Source organism: Mytilus trossulus, chromosome 2 (assembly GCF_036588685.1).
Source record: "Mytilus trossulus isolate FHL-02 chromosome 2, PNRI_Mtr1.1.1.hap1, whole genome shotgun sequence".
Taxonomy (NCBI): domain Eukaryota; kingdom Metazoa; phylum Mollusca; class Bivalvia; order Mytilida; family Mytilidae; genus Mytilus; species Mytilus trossulus.
The window spans coordinates 37,818,793-37,837,308 of record NC_086374.1 but is presented as its reverse complement, the minus strand read 5'-3'; the positions used below and the strand labels follow the sequence as shown (position 1 = coordinate 37,837,308).

The 18,516-nt window shown below is 31.2% G+C and overlaps 1 protein-coding gene across 1 annotated transcript; it reads right to left on the bottom strand.

The window, feature by feature from the left end:
- Positions 1-1,257: 1,257 nt before the first annotated feature.
- LOC134707140 (uncharacterized) lies at positions 1,258-18,303 on the bottom strand. The gene is made up of 5 exons (XM_063566677.1): positions 17,713-18,303; positions 10,130-10,618; positions 6,059-6,234; positions 3,442-3,696; positions 1,258-2,590 (listed from the first exon to the last, which is right to left on the bottom strand). The coding sequence occupies exons 1-5, from the start codon at positions 18,179-18,181 to the stop codon at positions 2,381-2,383; spliced, it is 1,599 nt and encodes a 532-aa protein (XP_063422747.1). The 5' UTR covers positions 18,182-18,303; the 3' UTR covers positions 1,258-2,380.
- Positions 18,304-18,516: the final 213 nt, after the last annotated feature.

Genomic DNA, 18,516 nt, shown 5'->3' with positions numbered 1-18,516 from the left:
GGATGAGTTAAGACCTTTCCAACTGATATTTATAGTTTATTCTTATGTTGTACAGTTACACACCTGCTCCATGGTAGGTGAGGGCTAGCACCTTCAATCCTTTTTACATCCGCCAAATTCTGTATATGTGTCTGTACATTTTTGCCAAAAACAAGTCTGCATTTTATGCGCAATGACTGCAAAAAATTCATCGAAGTCCTATCCATATTTTTAGAGTTTATGCGTTAACAAAAACATGTCTCCAGCTTTTTTTTTTAGAGAATTTTTACAAAGCAATATGCCAAACTAAATATTTTAAACAACAACTGTGCAGTATGTCGTAGGTGTTTTGGGTTTTACAAAAAAAATGTGGAAGACAAACAGCCGAAGGGACAACGTGAAAACTATATGTCTGCTAATTATGACAATTGGCAGAAATTACTACCACTTCACTACTGGATTCTAGCTTGGGACTCTTATATAAATAATGTGGAGGTGTTAAACATGTTTCATGACTGGTAACTCTTCCTCATGATTTCATTCAGTGTTTATAGTAGAAGTTTTTTATAGTACAAATCTGGATATTTAAGTTTATGTTCCTGTCATGTCTAATGTCAGTTTGTTTTCGACTAGTGAGTTTGAATGTCCCTCTGGTATCTTTCGCCTCTATTTGATTGTTTTTAACTTAATTGTCATGATTCTGTTAAAGTTATTTCTTATAATCCCGTTGAATCGTCGACGTTACGTCTTAGAGTTAGTATTTCATAGGTGTAGGTGACTGAAAATATGCAGCAAACATTTGATTTTTTCTTTGATTTCGATGTGTTTACACATTTTAACTGTTGATAAGTCATTTTATTTGGAAATTCGTATATTAACACTCGTAATATTTTTGTGTCCCAACAATATCAGATTATTTTCGTATAAATTGTACACGTTATTTCCTAAATGTTTATGGTCATAGAAATGTGTCTTATCATTCACCTACTTAAAATTGTTGAATATGTTCCTTTTTCGAAACAGCTGCATAAAATTTGAAAGGGAAATATGAGTTAAGACGTTGTGGTATGATTGTCAATGAGACAATGCGCCATTTTTTTTTCGCTTTGTTAAAAAAAAACATGTCAAAATAACTGCAGAACGATATATGCTTCCAAAGATGGTCAATATATGTAATACTTACTTATGTCGAAAATATAGTTACTGCTCCTGTTTGCTGATGTCATTAATGACAGTGGGCGAGACTCATTAAGACATGGGTAAATGTAGAAATTAAAATATTGTCAGAGTATTTATTTTTATAGATAACAATAGTACAACAATACATGATTTTGATGAAAATGTAAAAATGAACAATTCAATGATGTACAACAATATAAATAGTTCCATATGTACAAATATTACATAAATCACAACCCGTTTATTCATCACAACTATGTACCCGTTACAATGCGTTCTTAATCTCCATACAAGCCTTGTATCCAAACACCTAGTGTTTCTACTATATGCGTAACCATTGAAGGTGCATTCTTCTATTTTGGAATTCTGAATGTTTTTTAAATAACACCAACACTAACATTTTCCATTGTAACTACGTGTCATCTGCAGTATGCCTGCATTCTTCATGGTAACTTAACTTGTCTCTCTGCAATGTGTAAATCTCACATCTCGATTGTAACTATGCCAGTCATCTATAGTATGTATCTTTACACACATAGTTGTCTTTTCAATGAAACACTTCACATTCTACTGCAAAAAATGCAACTATCTTAGGAACCTCTGTTGCAACAAATGTTATTAAGTGTACCCGTTACATGTTTCATGTCTCTTGAACTGGAATGATTACAAACCAAACCGCATTAATAATTTAAAGTTTTTATCAATGTATAAAGTCATCTGGACTTTAGATGGTTGTTTGATGTTTTCCAGCACGAAATTTCCTCAACATTTCCTTTTATGTTATGTAACCGATTTCAGTTTTGTCGATTTATATCGTCTTTGTATTGTGTTTTTAATTGACAAACAAGCAAATAACACAACAATTTCAAATCAAATCAATATTGTTCACTAATGAGCTTTTCAAATAATAAAAATGGAAACAAATACGCGTGAAACATTCAATGTACTTTCAAGTACATCTTAAAGATGTTTCAAAGTATTCAATATTTCAAACATTGCATGATACGTATACTAAAACGTTAATACGGACTACGTAACAATGACGACGACAAAATCACAGTTATTATAACGTCGAATTTCTTTCGTGTGTATGGTGCCATGGATTAATATCATTATTTTAATTTAATCTTATGCATCATGTCTTATAAGCAGATCACCTATTTTGATGTAAAAAAAAATATAGCCCCATCATAGTATTGCTGTGTTCGATAGTAGTCCTTCACTAATACCGCCATGGATTCTTATCCGCAAATAATTTTTTTATCCACAATGCCGTTGGGAGAGATTGACAACCCAAATAATCATGACGTAGCTCACGATTTGAAAATGGCGGAATAACGTGACAAGGTGCTCCAAAAATGGTTGTTCTAACTTCTCCCCTTTGACCTTCGTGGCTTTCTGGGGTTGATTTGCTGGCTTTATTTTTGATTTGCTGAAATCAAAACAAAAACAAATTTCGAATTAAAAAATCGCTATTAATTTAATCTGCTTAATATACATGATCATACATAAGGGAGCTACCATTTGATTTTTATGGGGGGGGGGGGCTAGGATGAAAAATTGTGTCCTGCTTTTTTTTTTTTTGTAATCTCTGTCCTGCCTTTTTATTTTTCAGTCTATTCGGTCCTGCCTTTTTTTTTTTTTTTTTTTAGCTTATCCTGACTTTTTTACAACAATTGTCATCCTGCCTTTTTTTTGGCCAAGTTACTCATCCTGCCTTTTTTTTTACTCAAAATCCTGTCCTGACTTTTTTTTCAAATTTCATCCTAGCCCCCCTATAAAAATCAAATGGTAGCTCCCTAAGTTAGAAAAATATAAACATGACGATTTAATTGAAAATTCCATCCGATGTACTGTTCCAAAAAGTCCAAACTTTATCTTTTTTTCCTCAAAAAGAAAGTCCCTGATGATTCTTCTTACATCAATTTTGACGTTTAATAAAAAGTATAAAATTCATTTTATTAGTAAACACAACAAAGAAATATGCTTGGAATGAACACTAAAAGTAGTTAAAAGGTAAGCGTATACTATTGGTTTATAATTACAGCAATTAGAAAGCGCGAAAGCCACTTTATTAATAAATAACAAGTGTAAGGTTACCATTGAGATTGTCTGGAGTCATTTCATCGCAAGACACTGCTTTTTTAATGATTAATGCACACGATATTTTTTTCAAATTTGTGTAGAATTTCTTTCATTTTTAATCTGTATAAGCAAAAATGGGTATTTTTGTTTATACTTCACAATATAATGCTACGTATTTTTCACCCTATTAATACTGACCTTTTGTACCTGCCAAGTACACTCCGTTGTATGATTAGCTTTTGCCCAGTGACTTGTAAACTCATCATCAAATGCATACTCATGATCTTTTCCACTAGCGAATACCACCACATTCCGATGGTCATTCGAGTTTTTGAATGCGTCAGCTATATTTCCGGAGAAGCTTTGATCGACTATTACATGGACGTATTCTGCCTGGCAGTTACTTATATCTTCCTTGAATTCTTTTAAGTAATATTTCTCAGCATCTACAGCCTGTAAAATAAAATAGTAAAATAAATATAATTCATTTATTCCACCCTATGCAACGGAAACTGTCATCACCTACAAACTTCGAGTCAAACGTTGCTAAGGAAACGGTTTACTATATATTTTCTTAGAAATAGTCATCAAGAATATAGTTATAGTCATAGTTACATGTATGGAAGACTATAGTTCATAATTCACTTTAGAAAAGTCGATAGTTATTATTATGCATGCTGTCTATCTCGGCACTATTACATTTGTGTATATATAGATATAAGAAGATATGGTACGAGTGCCAATTAGACAACTCTCCATCCAAGTCACAATTTGTAAAAGTAAACCATTATAAGTCAACGTCTTCAACACAGAGCCTTAGCTCACACCTAACAACAAGCTATTAAGGGCCCCAAAAATGACAAGTGTAAAACCATCCAAACGTGAAAACCCAAAGGTCTTATATACATATATTGATCTTTAATTTATGTCTTATTCATTTGATATTATTTTGGGTTGCTCAATTGAATTAAAGTTACAATACAAGTCAAATATACATGGATATATCTTTATCAGATGTCTCTTAATAAACAATTCAGTTATCTTTGTCAGACAGAATTCTCCAAACATGTTATAACCGACCACCCATAAAGGCAGTGTTAGTAGATAAATAATATACACTTTACACAGTACTGTCAAAAAGGGTTTCTAATAAGACTACTGGATTACAGTAATTATTTTACAAATCAACTTTAATTACTTGGCAAATCAATTTGTAAAAATCGTCGCCTAAAGATCTGATATACCTTAGAAAGTTAAAATGAATAACACAAATAATTTCTAAATATAAAATGAAGAGCGTTCAGAGATTTAAATAATTTTGATATTTCTTTAAAGAAAAAAGATCAACTGTATATGATAACTGTTTATTATATAAAATTATGGACACAATATTTATATCAATTATCTACTGTGATTTGGCATATTTTAGCATGACGAAGGGAAATCTAGTGAGTTTTATAGTAATGATAATATGGCTAATTGTTTGATGTGCCGATGAAGATCATATATCTCCAACCTTGGGATTGTTTGAAATATTATCAAGATGATGGGGACATAATAAGTATATGAGACTTTCACAGCCGCATCTGTCTCAATTATGACTTCTTTTTATATTGAAGTAAAAGATTACCGAAAAAACAGTTTCTATAAAAATAAAATGTTATATTTGCCAACGAGATTTCTATATCTACCAAAGAGCGAAAAAAAAAACACGGGAAAAGTTGTGAAAATGACCGGTCACCATCTGGTCTTCAACAAGAAGCAAAACTTATAATATATGTAATTGTTGAGTTCACACGTAATTCGAATTCGATTCGCATTAACTAATTCGAATTAGTTTAATTCGCATTTGAAACGTTTTACGTCCTAACGTCAATTCTAATTCGAATAACAATGCGCGTCATATTCGCTTTACTGTCCAAACGACGTTAACTTTTAATTCGTATTGACAAAAGAGTATTTCTAATTCAAATTAGATAATTCGAATTAGCCAATTCGAATCAATTCAAATTAAAAAAATAAGAGTGTGTGAACGCGATTGATTTGGTTTTTGTTCTTTTCGGCGTTTTTCTTTAGATAATTTTTAAGTTTTTCTTACATTTCTTTTTTTTATATCACCTCAGTGGTCTCATTTTCTGATCACTGTAGCTGACTGTAGTGCATAACCAGTGTATAAAAGAGACGAAAACCTTTTCCCAGATCCCATCTTGTTAACGATCTTTACGGAAAAGACTCTTTGCAAATATTAAAATACTTATGGGAAATTGCATTGTCTATATATTAACAGAGGCACAACCTATAGTTTGATAACTTAAAACAAATATATTAGAACTGGCCTCAGAAGGACTAATATTAAATGCAAATCGGAAGGAAAACAACATTACTTAGTAACTGCATGTAAAATAGTGTTTTTTATGGCATCTATTTTATAAATTTAAAAAATCAAATGACGTATAATTACGCAATTGAGAATATATCATATATAAATCAGTGGTAAGACACAAGTATATAAAAAAAATCTAACATCGTAAAGAATCCTATAAAAATGTTTGGTGGGATTAAAATGCAAGGTGTTCAATAATTAACTTGTCTTAAGTAAAGCTGCATTCGAAAGGCTAAGTTGATCATTGGTTTGATTGGTTTTCACACTTTTGGTCGCTCCAAATGTTTATCTATTTGTCTACCCACGTTTTTAAAGCTAGCATATGCGATGAAGATTATTTCACTGAGAAATACGCGTCGGGCGAATTGAGAATGCTCTAATACTTTTTTTTTAACATTACTCAAATCTTTGTATTTTTAATTTTTAACTCACCAGTCCGTCCGAGTTTATGTCCCATAGATACATAGTTCCATCACTTTTAGCAGGACTATTCATGTAAAGAACCAATGAATTAACACAATGAGGTGATCTACACATAGTCTGTATATGGTACCTCAGTGCAAGCTTCATAGCAGCAGGGTGGACGTGGTGGGCAAGTTCACCGGGCACTACAAAATAAAAAAAAGTAAAATATTTTAAAACAACTTGGTGTGGCATTATGACTTAAGATTCAATATACACGGCATTTAGATAGAGGAGATATAAAGAAGTAAAATCTATATGCATACCCTCTATTGCATATTTATATAAAAAATACACTGCTTTCAAAGTTCAAGGTTTCTGTGTTGTGTTACGTTTAATGACTTAAGTCTCTTCTCGTTTTCGAACTTATGATTTTTGATTGACTCCTCGGTATTTTACATTTCTGTTCTTCAGGTATAGAGAAAACATAGAGAGGACAATACCAAACCAAAACAATTTAAGAAAGTAACAGCACTACACTGTAAAAGAAAAAAAATATAACTATATATATAATTTAATGTTGACATACTGTGCGAAGGTTGACTGATAGCTAACATGCACATGAAGGAGAAGTATAAAATGAAGAATGAAAATGGCGAATGTGTCAAAGAGAAAAAAAAACCGACCAAACGACATGAAGCAGCCGAAGTCACCAGTGGGTTTTCAAATCAGCGACTGAGAAGTTAATTAAAAGTGAAGATCGGGAATAATATAATTTTTTCAATAATGATTAAAAAAGCAAGCCCTTTTATCATCTGATGTGATTCCCATCCCATTAGACTTGGGATACATAATTTAACATGAACAATTATCCTTATTGATTATAGCTAACTTCAAAAAAATATATTTACTTTTGAAGACCACAAAATGAACTTGAATTTCTTTATATTTTCATTAACTAAGGATACATTTTGTCGTGAGAACTAAAGTCTCTTTCAAAGATTAATGAAAAACTTGTGATCCGTGTGTAAAATTTCACATCAATGATCAATTAATCTTTGACTTTGAGGACCACAAATATATGTACTTTGATCCAACAGTAAAGTTAAAAGTTGAAAGTTAATGATGATTTTGATAAATGTAAACATTGTCGTGTATCGGTGAAAATCAAAAAGTTTCAAGAACATAAAAACTCCTAATGAAAACTAAATAAAATAATAGTATCAACGTGTCTTTGATGTTTCAAATGTTATGTCTTAATGATCAATTACCTTGGATTGATAAGATTTCAGTGCCGCTTTACATTTATTTTCCTGTGATTTTTTAAATTAACTAACAAGTCAATCGAGTATTATCGTTGTGGATAGTATTGTTTTTCATCAATAATATTCAATAAATGGAGCCAGCAAAGAAATTAAATTTCCTGTTGATCAAACGGCAAATTTGCACGCATGCGTGTCATTAATCTTTTTCAAGCAATCGCTATAATCAGCATTTAACTTCCACCAACTTTGATCTTCAAATCAGCAAAATTGAAAAATTATTTTGTATTTAAATGTTAATTAGATTAATATAAGATATAAATAATTTGAAAATATACTGTTATTTCATTGTGTGTTTTTTTTATATTTCCAGCGATAGGAATTAATTAGCAATGGCCGTCGAACGATCTCAACAACATCGACTTATTTGCAGATCCTTTTTTTTAGAATGAAATTCAAAACAGTGTGGCTGTGGCCATTGATTGACACATTAAATTCATCCATTGACTGGGACAATTTACGTGAACGTTTGTCTGTAACGACAACTGTGAACGACGTACCTACGATAACCTTTATGTTTTGATTTATATAATTGGTATAAATCAAAACATCGTGTTATTTCTGATTAATTTTTCGACTTACTTTATAAAGGTGTTGAGAACCTTTGGTGACCCCATGGTTTAAGTGTCTTTAAAAAGTACATAGTGAGCAGTGGTCGTTACATACAAACGTTCACATAAATTGTCCCAGTCAATGGATGAATTTAATGTGTTAATCAATGACCACAGCCACACTGTTTTGAATTTCATTCTATTATTATAAAAAAGTTTAAATCTGTCTTTAAAATTTTCCAAGTTAAAAATAAAAGACAAAAAGCAAAGAAAAAAAAAGTTAAACATCGTTAATAAAGCGCATGAGGGGTCCATATTTGACGGTGGTCGATTGGCGAAGTAGTTTGAGTAACATATTTTATACCTTTCAAATACTACATTATCAACACTATTTCTGATTTTCAGTTACAATGACTTTTTACATACATACATATGGTATATGATATTTTTAAAAGTAAAATTATTAAACCGGAAATGCGTTCTATCGAACACATACAAAGATTTATTTCAACTTCTGCTTGAGGGGAGATTCTTTAATGTATAAGAGTTACAACCTGTGAAAAAAAAGATGAAAAAGTGTAAATTGAATTTAATCATCATGTACTGGTTGATTAATGATAGTACAAACTTATCAATTGAAATGAGAAACTTTGTATTTGAATGAAAACTATACGTCGTAAATCAATGATTAAAGGGTTTGCTGAAAACAACAAGTAGTTTTTGAAAAAAAGAACGAATGAAAATGTCAGAATGACTTGACGGTAGGTTGCTAATTAGAGGGCGAGAATCGGAAGGGTTGGGTTAACAACAAAAGGCACCTGCATGTTAATACAACAACTGCTGGTGTTTATACCTTAGATGAGAAAAAATATCAGCCAAAGGAATATTCTCACGTATGAGTTTTTCATGTCTTTTCAGGTCTCACCCTCCTGTCCCAATATAAAAAAAAAGAAGATGTGGTATGAATGCCAACAAGACAACTCTCGACATAAGACCAAATGAAACAGAAATAACAGCTATAGTATTGGTCACCGTACGTCCTTCAACATTGATCAAAGCCCATACCGCATTGTCAGCTATACAAGGCCCCGAATTCACAAATTTAAAACAATGCAAATAAGAAAACTAACGGCCTAATTAATGATAAAAATGAACGAAATACAAATAAGGAAGACATCAACAAACGACCCCCACTGAATTACAGGCTCCTGCCTTTGGACAGGCACATACTTCATCAGAATGTGGTGGGGTTAAACATATTGGTGGGGTCCCAACCCTCCCCTAACCTGGGTCAGTGGTGTAAAATTACAACATGAGAACGAACAATAAAAAATATTTGAGAAAGGTTTAACCCGTCAGATGGATACAAATAGAAATACATATAACAAAAACATATCTAGTGAACTATTTGAGCTACAGCCATGGTATGGCACCCGTCGGTCCGTTAACATGTTTTTAAATTCTGGATTTTCCTTTTTGATCCAAACATGACCTATTAGAGCAAAAGGGTTTAGACCTTATATTAAAAAAACAGAGGACCTAAATGGAACCAAACGTGACAGATTTTCAAATTCTTAAAATTATGCTTATTTTGTTCCGATTTGAAAAAAAAATGTCGTCAGTGAGTGTAAATGTCGATCAAAGTTATCTTGAAGCTCAATGGAATGCGTGATTTACTTAATTTTTTTTTTAAATGTGATGAGGTGAAATGATTTATAATTACTATATAGAGTTCTTATATCGCTCAAAATGGCCATAGTGTGTTCAGATATGATTATTTTTCTGAAAGAGATAAAATATGCAATTGATTAATCGTCTGTTACGACTGTTTCCTTTCTGTTCGAACCAAGTGGTAATAACCTTAACAAGAATTAGATTGTAAGTCCAAATTTGTGTCTTATTGAGCACAGAGGATTAAACACGACATAAAACAAGTACACCAAACGAAGAGAAATAATTCCGTTCACATATTGTCAAAGTGAGATATTTATCAAAATTTAAATATCTTGTTATCGAAAGTGCTCACAGCAAAATTAACAAAGGTAGTTTTTAAAATATGAAATATGAAACGATTTCAGTCTTTATTTTTTTTTACCGTTAGTAGGTATCGAGGATAGCGATTAGAGCTACTTTGAGAAAATATTATTCATGTTAAAAGTTTTAAAAAAATCATTTTGAAACAATATAATTATTAGAAGAAAAAAATGCACAAAAAAAAATAATCTTACCATTTATACCAGTGGCTCCATTTGCGAAGAATGTTTTGATATGGCTTTTCTTAAATCCATTTTTTCTCAACATCCAGTAAATATTCTCCAAATTCCTTTGCGATCTCACCCCTGTTGTCTGTCTGTTCCAGCCCCCGGAAATCAGGACTGCCTGGTCACATATTTCAAACATATTACAATTAGTGTGGACCATCTCGTGTGTTGTTGTACATCTCTTCGTATTATCTCTAATAGGGTTACAGATTAATTCTGTTGTTACGCTTTCGTCTCGTAATTCTGGACATCGGGAATATCCTGCTAAACCTTGCCAACATCGTAAGTAATTGTAATGTTTCTGTTGATTGTAACTTTTCGAAGGACTTGAAAGATAAACAAAAGGTAGAAAGTTAATTTCACATCGCCTGGCATGGTGTTTTCGTCGTCCATGACGTTTTATTGCGTTCTTACATCGACGTTTCAAAGCTAATGTCATACAGTCACCATGAGTATCTAAAATATAAAAATATTTGTTATAGAAGATTGATCGACTGATTAATTGGTTTTTTAACAAAACTTTCTGCGCTTTGCGCTATTTCGTGGCGGTCAGTTTGTAATGTCCCTTTATGCGTGAAGGAAGCCGGAGTGCCCGGAGTGAACTGATAATACTTGTCGACTAAGATGCAATAGTTTGACTTCTTGGACCCCCTGTCCCAAGGTCCCTTTTTAGAAAAACGTTGAGGTGAAAGATACCGAAAGGACATTCAAACTCAAAGTTTTAAACAAACTGACAATGCCATGACAAAAATGAAAAGCGACGAAAAGATAAACAACATACTCAAAACAAACACAACGTAGAAAACATAAAAGACTGAGTAACGGAAACCTTGCCATAACCCGGGGGTAATGTCCACTCAAATATTATCATAGTAACAAACATTAGTTCACTTAACAACTGGGTAAAAATATATCGAGAAAATATAGAAGAAATGAAGTTCTTAATCATTTGTCTTTTGCATTTGGTTGTAACCTGTTTTGGTGTTGCTGTCTCACGTTTGATAAATACATTCACTTTCAAACGATAACATGTTATAAATCCATTAAGAGCGGTTTAAGATAACGTAATCAATGCGTTCATGTAAACCGCGGACAAACAACATTCAACATAACACCAGAACAAGTCATATATCAATATCGAAATCAACTTGTAAAAGAATTTAATCGATTTATCTCGTTCAATTGCCGCTTAATTAAAATTAAAGCAACCATAATCACAAAACAACACAGAGCCCCTTTAAAGAATCGCCGTTTTCAAAACCACAAAGTTAAAAAGTTATAAACAATTTAAAAGTCTTTATGTTTATCTTTGTTTTATTTACACCCTGTTGACCTAGAGAGAGAGAAAACATTGTATTAATACATATCTACCGCTACATCAAAGACGTCAGTCGGTGAACGTACAAAACTTTGCTGTTTTACTAACTTCAAAGAAGAGTATTTGTTTCTATGAAAAAGATAAGTTTCACTTGAAGCAATTTTCAACATGTATTTGTATTAATTTTTACACGTGATTTTAAAAGATAATGTGGTAAGTTACTGTTAAAATAATTGATTTTTACTTCAAAATGTACCAGGTGAACAAATTCAAACATTTATACATTGATAACGAATAAATGCTTTTCTTGAACATCAATAAGTGGTTTGCATCAGTCAGTAACATAAAACAAACACAAATAGGGCCGTTTAATATGAAAATGTACAGCAATAAAATAAACCTGATTAACAGTCAGGTGTTGAAAATGCTGAACATTATAAAATAGATTTTTTTATTGCACCATTTACACATTTATCTACTATTAGAAGTCAATTGGTAATGCTGGAGCCTTTAGAGGTACAGCAACTAACACTAAGGCACGAAAACCAGCTGTGGAAAATCTGAATTAACATTAATCATTGTCTTCAGAATTAAAATTTAAATAGGAATTTTCTCCTAGAGAAAAAACTGTATCAACCTTAAGGACTTTATTACTAGGAAATTAGTTTTTTGCTATTACCTAGGAAACAAATTTCGGAGAATAAAGTTTACTACCGGACCGAATTTACTGTTGGAGTGACAGCTATTGAACTGCCTTCCTAGTAAGTGGTGCAATCCGGGACCGGATGCACCAGCAGTTTTATCACTAGTACTATATCCTGCTAATCATAACGATACCATACAAGTCATACGATGCATGAAGTCCCCAGCAATATACCCTATCTGGATGGCTACATAGCTAGTGATACCACCCTAGGCTTGCAGTCCCATTAATTGCTTTATTTAATTTGAATATTGTTTAAATTGTGCGAATCTTATAAAAACTTGAAGCCATCCTAGAAAAAAATGTGTTTATAACAGGGATTAGTGCTTATTTAAATATTTAGACATTTCTGCTATAAGGTCAAAAGGTAAGGAAGAACAATTATCATCAATCATCATCATTGTACACTTTAAAATTTGATTGTTATGTAAACAATACATGCATTATAGATATGCTTGACATTCAATTGTTATTTTCCTATTACCATACACCTCTTTTATAATAAATATAAAAAAGAAGATGTGGTATGATTGCCAATGAGACAACTATCCACAAAAGACCAAAATGACACAAACATTAACAACTATAGATAACCGTACGGCCTTCAACAAAGAGCAAAGCTCATACCGCATAGTCAGCTATAAAAGGAAACGATAAAACAATGTAAAACAATTCAAACGAGAAAACTAACGGCCTTATTTATGTAAAAAAATGAACGAAAAACAAATATGATACACATAAACAAACGACAAATACAAACAAATGTTATGTCAGACTTGATGCTGGTAATAACGATAACAATTCTATATGTCAATCAACGGTTTTATTAACAAGAAATCGAAGTTATGTGTTGAAACCCGAATCAGTTTATACTCTTCGTACAACATGTACAATTAAACAGAAACACTTATGGTCATTGATAAAAAATAAATACGAAATACCTATTTTGCCACACCCTTTTACATAATTCAATATGCAAAGAATATTAATAAAACTATATGCCTATACCCTATTAATTTAATCTATAAAATCGAATGAATATGGAAACTTTCCATAAAACACAAAATACTAAATAGAAAAAATTCTATTAATTGTTTAACACGATTTTATCATTTTAATTCTTTTTTTAATTTTTGTATAACTTGATTCTTTTCTCTTTTAATATTTTTGTACTTTCTAAACAATCAAAGTTAATTTAAAAACAATGTCACGCCTTAAATTTTAAATTTGATTGACAGCTGTACCCAGTGAATTACAAAAACTAGCCGAATAAAAATCAAAATGATTATTGTTGTTGTTTTAAGGTCATGTTATATGATTTAGTGTCGACAAGGCTTTGAGAGGACAGACATAATACTTCTTTATTTCTGTGATGGAATGACATTCCATCACAGAAATAAAGAAGTACGCGATGAACTAAAACAAATCAAGTAGTTCACATCAAAGTCAAAGAGAAGGACCAAACAATCTTTTACTTAAACTGATCGTTGAAGATTTCTACTAACATTCCCCCCAATAATAGGCTTTTAATAACTGCAACATGCAATCTAGCAATAAATGGTCAAAGTAAATACATATACAATGTTTATCATTTGATCAAGTTAAACTTTGTCACACAATATTGTCAAATGAAGTTGAAAGCTAAATTACTTCAATGGTTCTTTTTTCATCACTGAATATCTAAATTGATGTCAAACACACATAACTTTTTCGGTTGTTCAAGAGTTCTCTGGTTGTTACTCTTTTATATAAATGCCGATTTAATATGTTTCTGCTATAATAATATGTTTCTTTAATTGTGTGTCCTTATAAGATTTAAATTGAAGGTTGAAGGTAAATTCGGAAACAATACTTCGATGCATTATATAACATCAATAAGTAAAGAACCGCCATATTTCAATGTTGTGTTACTTAGTGCTTTGAGCATCAACAGACATCTACTATTGTTCTCACATTGCGTTACCACTTTAGATTCAATTACCTGAAGAACCGGACATCTGCTTTTCACGCGAGAAATGCATCAACATAAGTAGATGCAATTACAAATTGTGTATTATTATCATTTTTGCAACATGGATTTTTTTTGGTAGTAATGAAACAAAATAACAACACAGGAACACAAACAACAGAATAATTTCACAAGGTTAAGTACAAATCCATTCCAACAGGAGCAAACATCTTCTAAGTCAACCAATAATGTACCGTTAAAAATAGTAGTTTCGATATTCCGAAACTTTTTTTTATTTTGATCATATATTCATTAGTATATATGTAACCGTGAAAAGGATTCAATTTCTGTACAGAAAATGAGTGGATATTAAACATGCATGAGATTAATCTCTAAACAGAATGATTTCAAAATAACCATGTAAAGGATTAAACTATCTGTACAGAAAATACAAGTTTTCAAGACCACCCTGAATATGTTTTAAAGTAATTAGAATTCCTTTAACCTGTTGTATGTTCCCTTTTTCTCAATTAATAGCTTACAAATCTCTGTCACAGTGGGTCACACCACCTGTTTAAAATCGCCGAGAAAGTAACGTGAATACAGACTTTTGTTAATCTGAATAGAGAGCTGCTACAAACATCTTATGTGAATTTTTATAATTTAAAATTTTAATTGTACAAGGAAATATATTTGTTCAAATTATTTAATTTTTAGCCCGGAAACAAATCTTTCTTTCTTTATTTTAAAAACAATACCTGAAAAGTATGCTCAGCTGTATTTTACTTTTTAGAAACTGTAAAACGTTTAGTCTGAAATCAATTATTAAACAAAGTAGTTGATGTATTACCTGCTTAGCAACACAATTGAAAAAACGTAACATAAATAAAAGCAATTACTTCAAATTCAATACACGAAGCATAACTATGAAATCAGATGAGATATTGCCGGGGATGTTAATGTAACAGCATTTCCAAAAATTATGAGTGACCCCTATCAGAATTTATTTAACGGTGCAAATTCAATGCGCTATGGATGACCGAAGAGAAGATGCTTCATGTAAAACTTAATTTGTGGTCAGTTTTCCTGAATCAAACTGTTCTTCGTTATTAAGCTTAATATAAACTTATTATGAAATGTATAATGCTTTCAGTCAACAAGTAGTTGCATATTCAATAACATTTAACTTTTATCAATTGTAAATGTATCCAATAGTAATAATATATTAGTATACTTGGGTTAAATATGAGAGGGAAAAAAATGCTGAAAAACATGACGCCGATATCAACAGCAACGCCAGAAAGTGATATCTGCTTTATTTTTCGCGACATGATAGAAATGCCCTTATCAACAACATTGCTGAAGATGATTAAATTCATTTGAAGCCGTTTGTTTCTTCAGTTAGGAACATTGTTTTCAGTAATACAATTGTACATTCTCACTATTAAAGTCCTTTGGATATTTTTTAAGAGTTTTGTTGTATTCCATAGGCGCAAGTTTTCGCACATACATACACACATGTTCTAAACGTTGTTCGAAAAAGTCAAACTTTTGAGAAAGAGATAAAAAAAGTAATAAAAAAATCAAACAATCATTATTATTGCTTTTAATAAAATAATCAAAGCTCACAATATACAAAAATAGATGAACATATCGGTTTTAGAAAACAAGGATTTTTACAGTGTGATATTTATAGCTATGTAAAACTGATGATCGGCGGTTTAAAGAACATCAAACGTTTAGTGAAAAGAGTTTTACCTTTAACACCTGTATACATTCCTAAGTTACAATCTCATTACATACACAAGCTTGTTAAACCTTTTGATTTTATACCGGCTTACGTATAAATCCCGTTAAGGTATTCTAGAAGCGGGATCCTATTTTTATTTGAGGGACACCTGATACTATTGTTTATCGTTACTTTTCAGTAGTCAAATATATAGTAGTTTGCTATTAAATTAGATTCTGTATTGCAAAAAGCTCTAATCAAAATTTTATAAAAAAGCAGAGAGGATTTAACTCTCAATACGCAGTTTGAAACATCAGTTAAGCTCTCTAACATTTGGTCCACTTTTATTTATCTTACTGAAATAAAGAATAAATTGTATGTCATTGTTATTAAATTATTGATAGTACGGAATCAGTTTAATATCGACATGTTATGGTTAAATGGGAAGATGCGTGGTAAAATTTATTCAGAGCTAATTGTATTGAAGTGCAGCTAAAATTAAAAACATTCCATTTGATTCTTCTCTGCTTCAATGCTGTGTTTATTTAATAGCTATCAATGTTTCCCAAAAGTAGTACTGTATGTGTGGTTTACCTTGAACACTTGCAGATAAAGCTATAGTGATAGGTCTACCTGAAAATTGGCATATTTTATAATTCAAAGTTTTAGAGAGGTCGTTTTTTAAGTTCAATGTTTTCAAAAATACATTTTGTAAAGCACAGATGTTCATACTTTTAATACCATGTTTTCATCATACATATAAAGTCAACATTCAAAATATTTACGATTTTCTATTTTTGATGTGCTGATGCATGCTCTGATGATGCATGTAATATACTGAGGTCGAGGGCAATGTATCTTTGGATTACGATACAGATGAGTTTTCATTCACCAAATAATTTGAGTATGAATAAGGATAGCTCTGTACTGATAATATGTTAAAGTAACTTATGCAATAAGATGAGTATCTCACGAGTGCAAGAAAGTCAACAATTGATTTTTCATTTTCTTCAGCGATTTTCTGTATTTGGCGATTAAAATTATATTTTTATTTTACTCCAATAATTAGTTGATTTTGAATCACAATGTTCTATAAAAAAAGTTCGTTTAAAAAAGATATGACGTTAACTTTTCTACCTGAAATATTTATACAACCTAGTCTATTTTTAAGCCAAAAAGGTATGCGCTTTTTAACCTGTGTCTGTTTATAAATTGATTAGTCAACAATAACAGTTGTGATGTAACTACTTGATTCTACTATACAACAATTTGACATACAAAAATAACATTGCAAATTCTATACACAATGCTGTGAAAATGTTTACCTACATGCAGTATAGATAATACAAAGCGTTACTTCCGGTTATGAATTAGATTTTGTTAAAAATGTAACTGTAATAGCCCGAAAGGAGCGTCTAATTTTTTGTTTGTTTCAACACCCTTCTAAATTTTCTTGATTTTTTTTGTTTTGTAAATGTTTTACAATTAACAGTCTTCAAGTTCATGTTCAAAAATACCGTATGTTTGAAAACACAAACGTACATAATTAAAGAATTAAGGGGAAACATTGAAAGACTTTTTGAAAATGTCAATGATGTGAAATAAAATCAAAGTACAACCTATTTCTTGACAATCTTAAATTCATATCATTTGGGAGAAAACAGTCAAAATTTAAGTGGTATCTTTTCCATTCTGTAATCTAGTGACATTTCAATAACATATTTGAAAATCAGATGCCCTTGGAGAAAGGAGCATACAAGAAACGCAAGAACACAAAAGGGTAAAAAATAGTAATGCATTAATCTAATCTTGTCATTGCTGACAACAGTAATATATTATATACTAGACTTACCTAGAAATATTCCGTTTTCAGAATCACATGTACGTTTATCTTTGTAATCAATGAAAAACACTATCACAAGATGTCCAAAATTAGCTGTTGGATACGGGTCTAGTACTAAAACCCCCTGATGGTTATTGTCTTTTCTTGTTAATACTTCTTCTGGTAACACTGTTTCGTAAGTCCGATGACCACTAAATGGTGCTACATGTACAACATAAGATGACTTAGTAACTGTCAATAAAGCCAGACATTCTTTTTCTGTTGTAAAAAATACATCTTCACATTTTAAATTTTGAACATAATTGAAAGCACCTTTAACCCATTCGCTTTCTCTCGAGTCTCTTGGTCCAGACCAGTTTCCATCATCAAGTCTTAGATTTTCGGAACTATTATCTGTAATGTAAGGAACAACACAAACTACGGAATATACATTGAAAATTCCAATTAAAATTGAATACAGGTTTTTCACTTCTTTCATTTTATTTATTAATTATTTCAAATAGCGAATAAAAATTAAAAAGAGATAAGTCGTATTTTTCGCGCATTTGTTTACCCTTTGAATCTGAAGATATGGTTATCCGATTTAATTTCCATGTGAAATTCTATATTGACCTGTAAAAGTTAATATTCAAGATAATTGTCAAGTCTCCTTTCATAGCAGTTTCATGAATGATAATATAACGTATTCCAATAGGTGTGATAATATATATTATCCGATACAGATATCTGTGCGGGTAACAATCTTTGAATAATGATCTCGTGTCTCGGAGCTTAAAAATCAAAGTTTTCGACAATAGAAAAAATAATCGAATA

Excerpts from the sequence above, each read along its gene's own strand:
- LOC134707140 (XM_063566677.1), bottom strand. The coding sequence starts at position 18,181 with ATGAAAGAAGTGAAAAACCTGTATTCAATTTTAATTGGAATTTTCAAT. Across the intron at positions 10,619-17,712 it reads TGAAAACGGAATATTTCTAG|ATACTCATGGTGACTGTATG; the intron begins GTAAGTCTAGTA and ends TTTATATTTTAG. Across the intron at positions 3,697-6,058 it reads ACATAAACTCGGACGGACTG|GCTGTAGATGCTGAGAAATA; the intron begins GTGAGTTAAAAA and ends TTTATTTTACAG.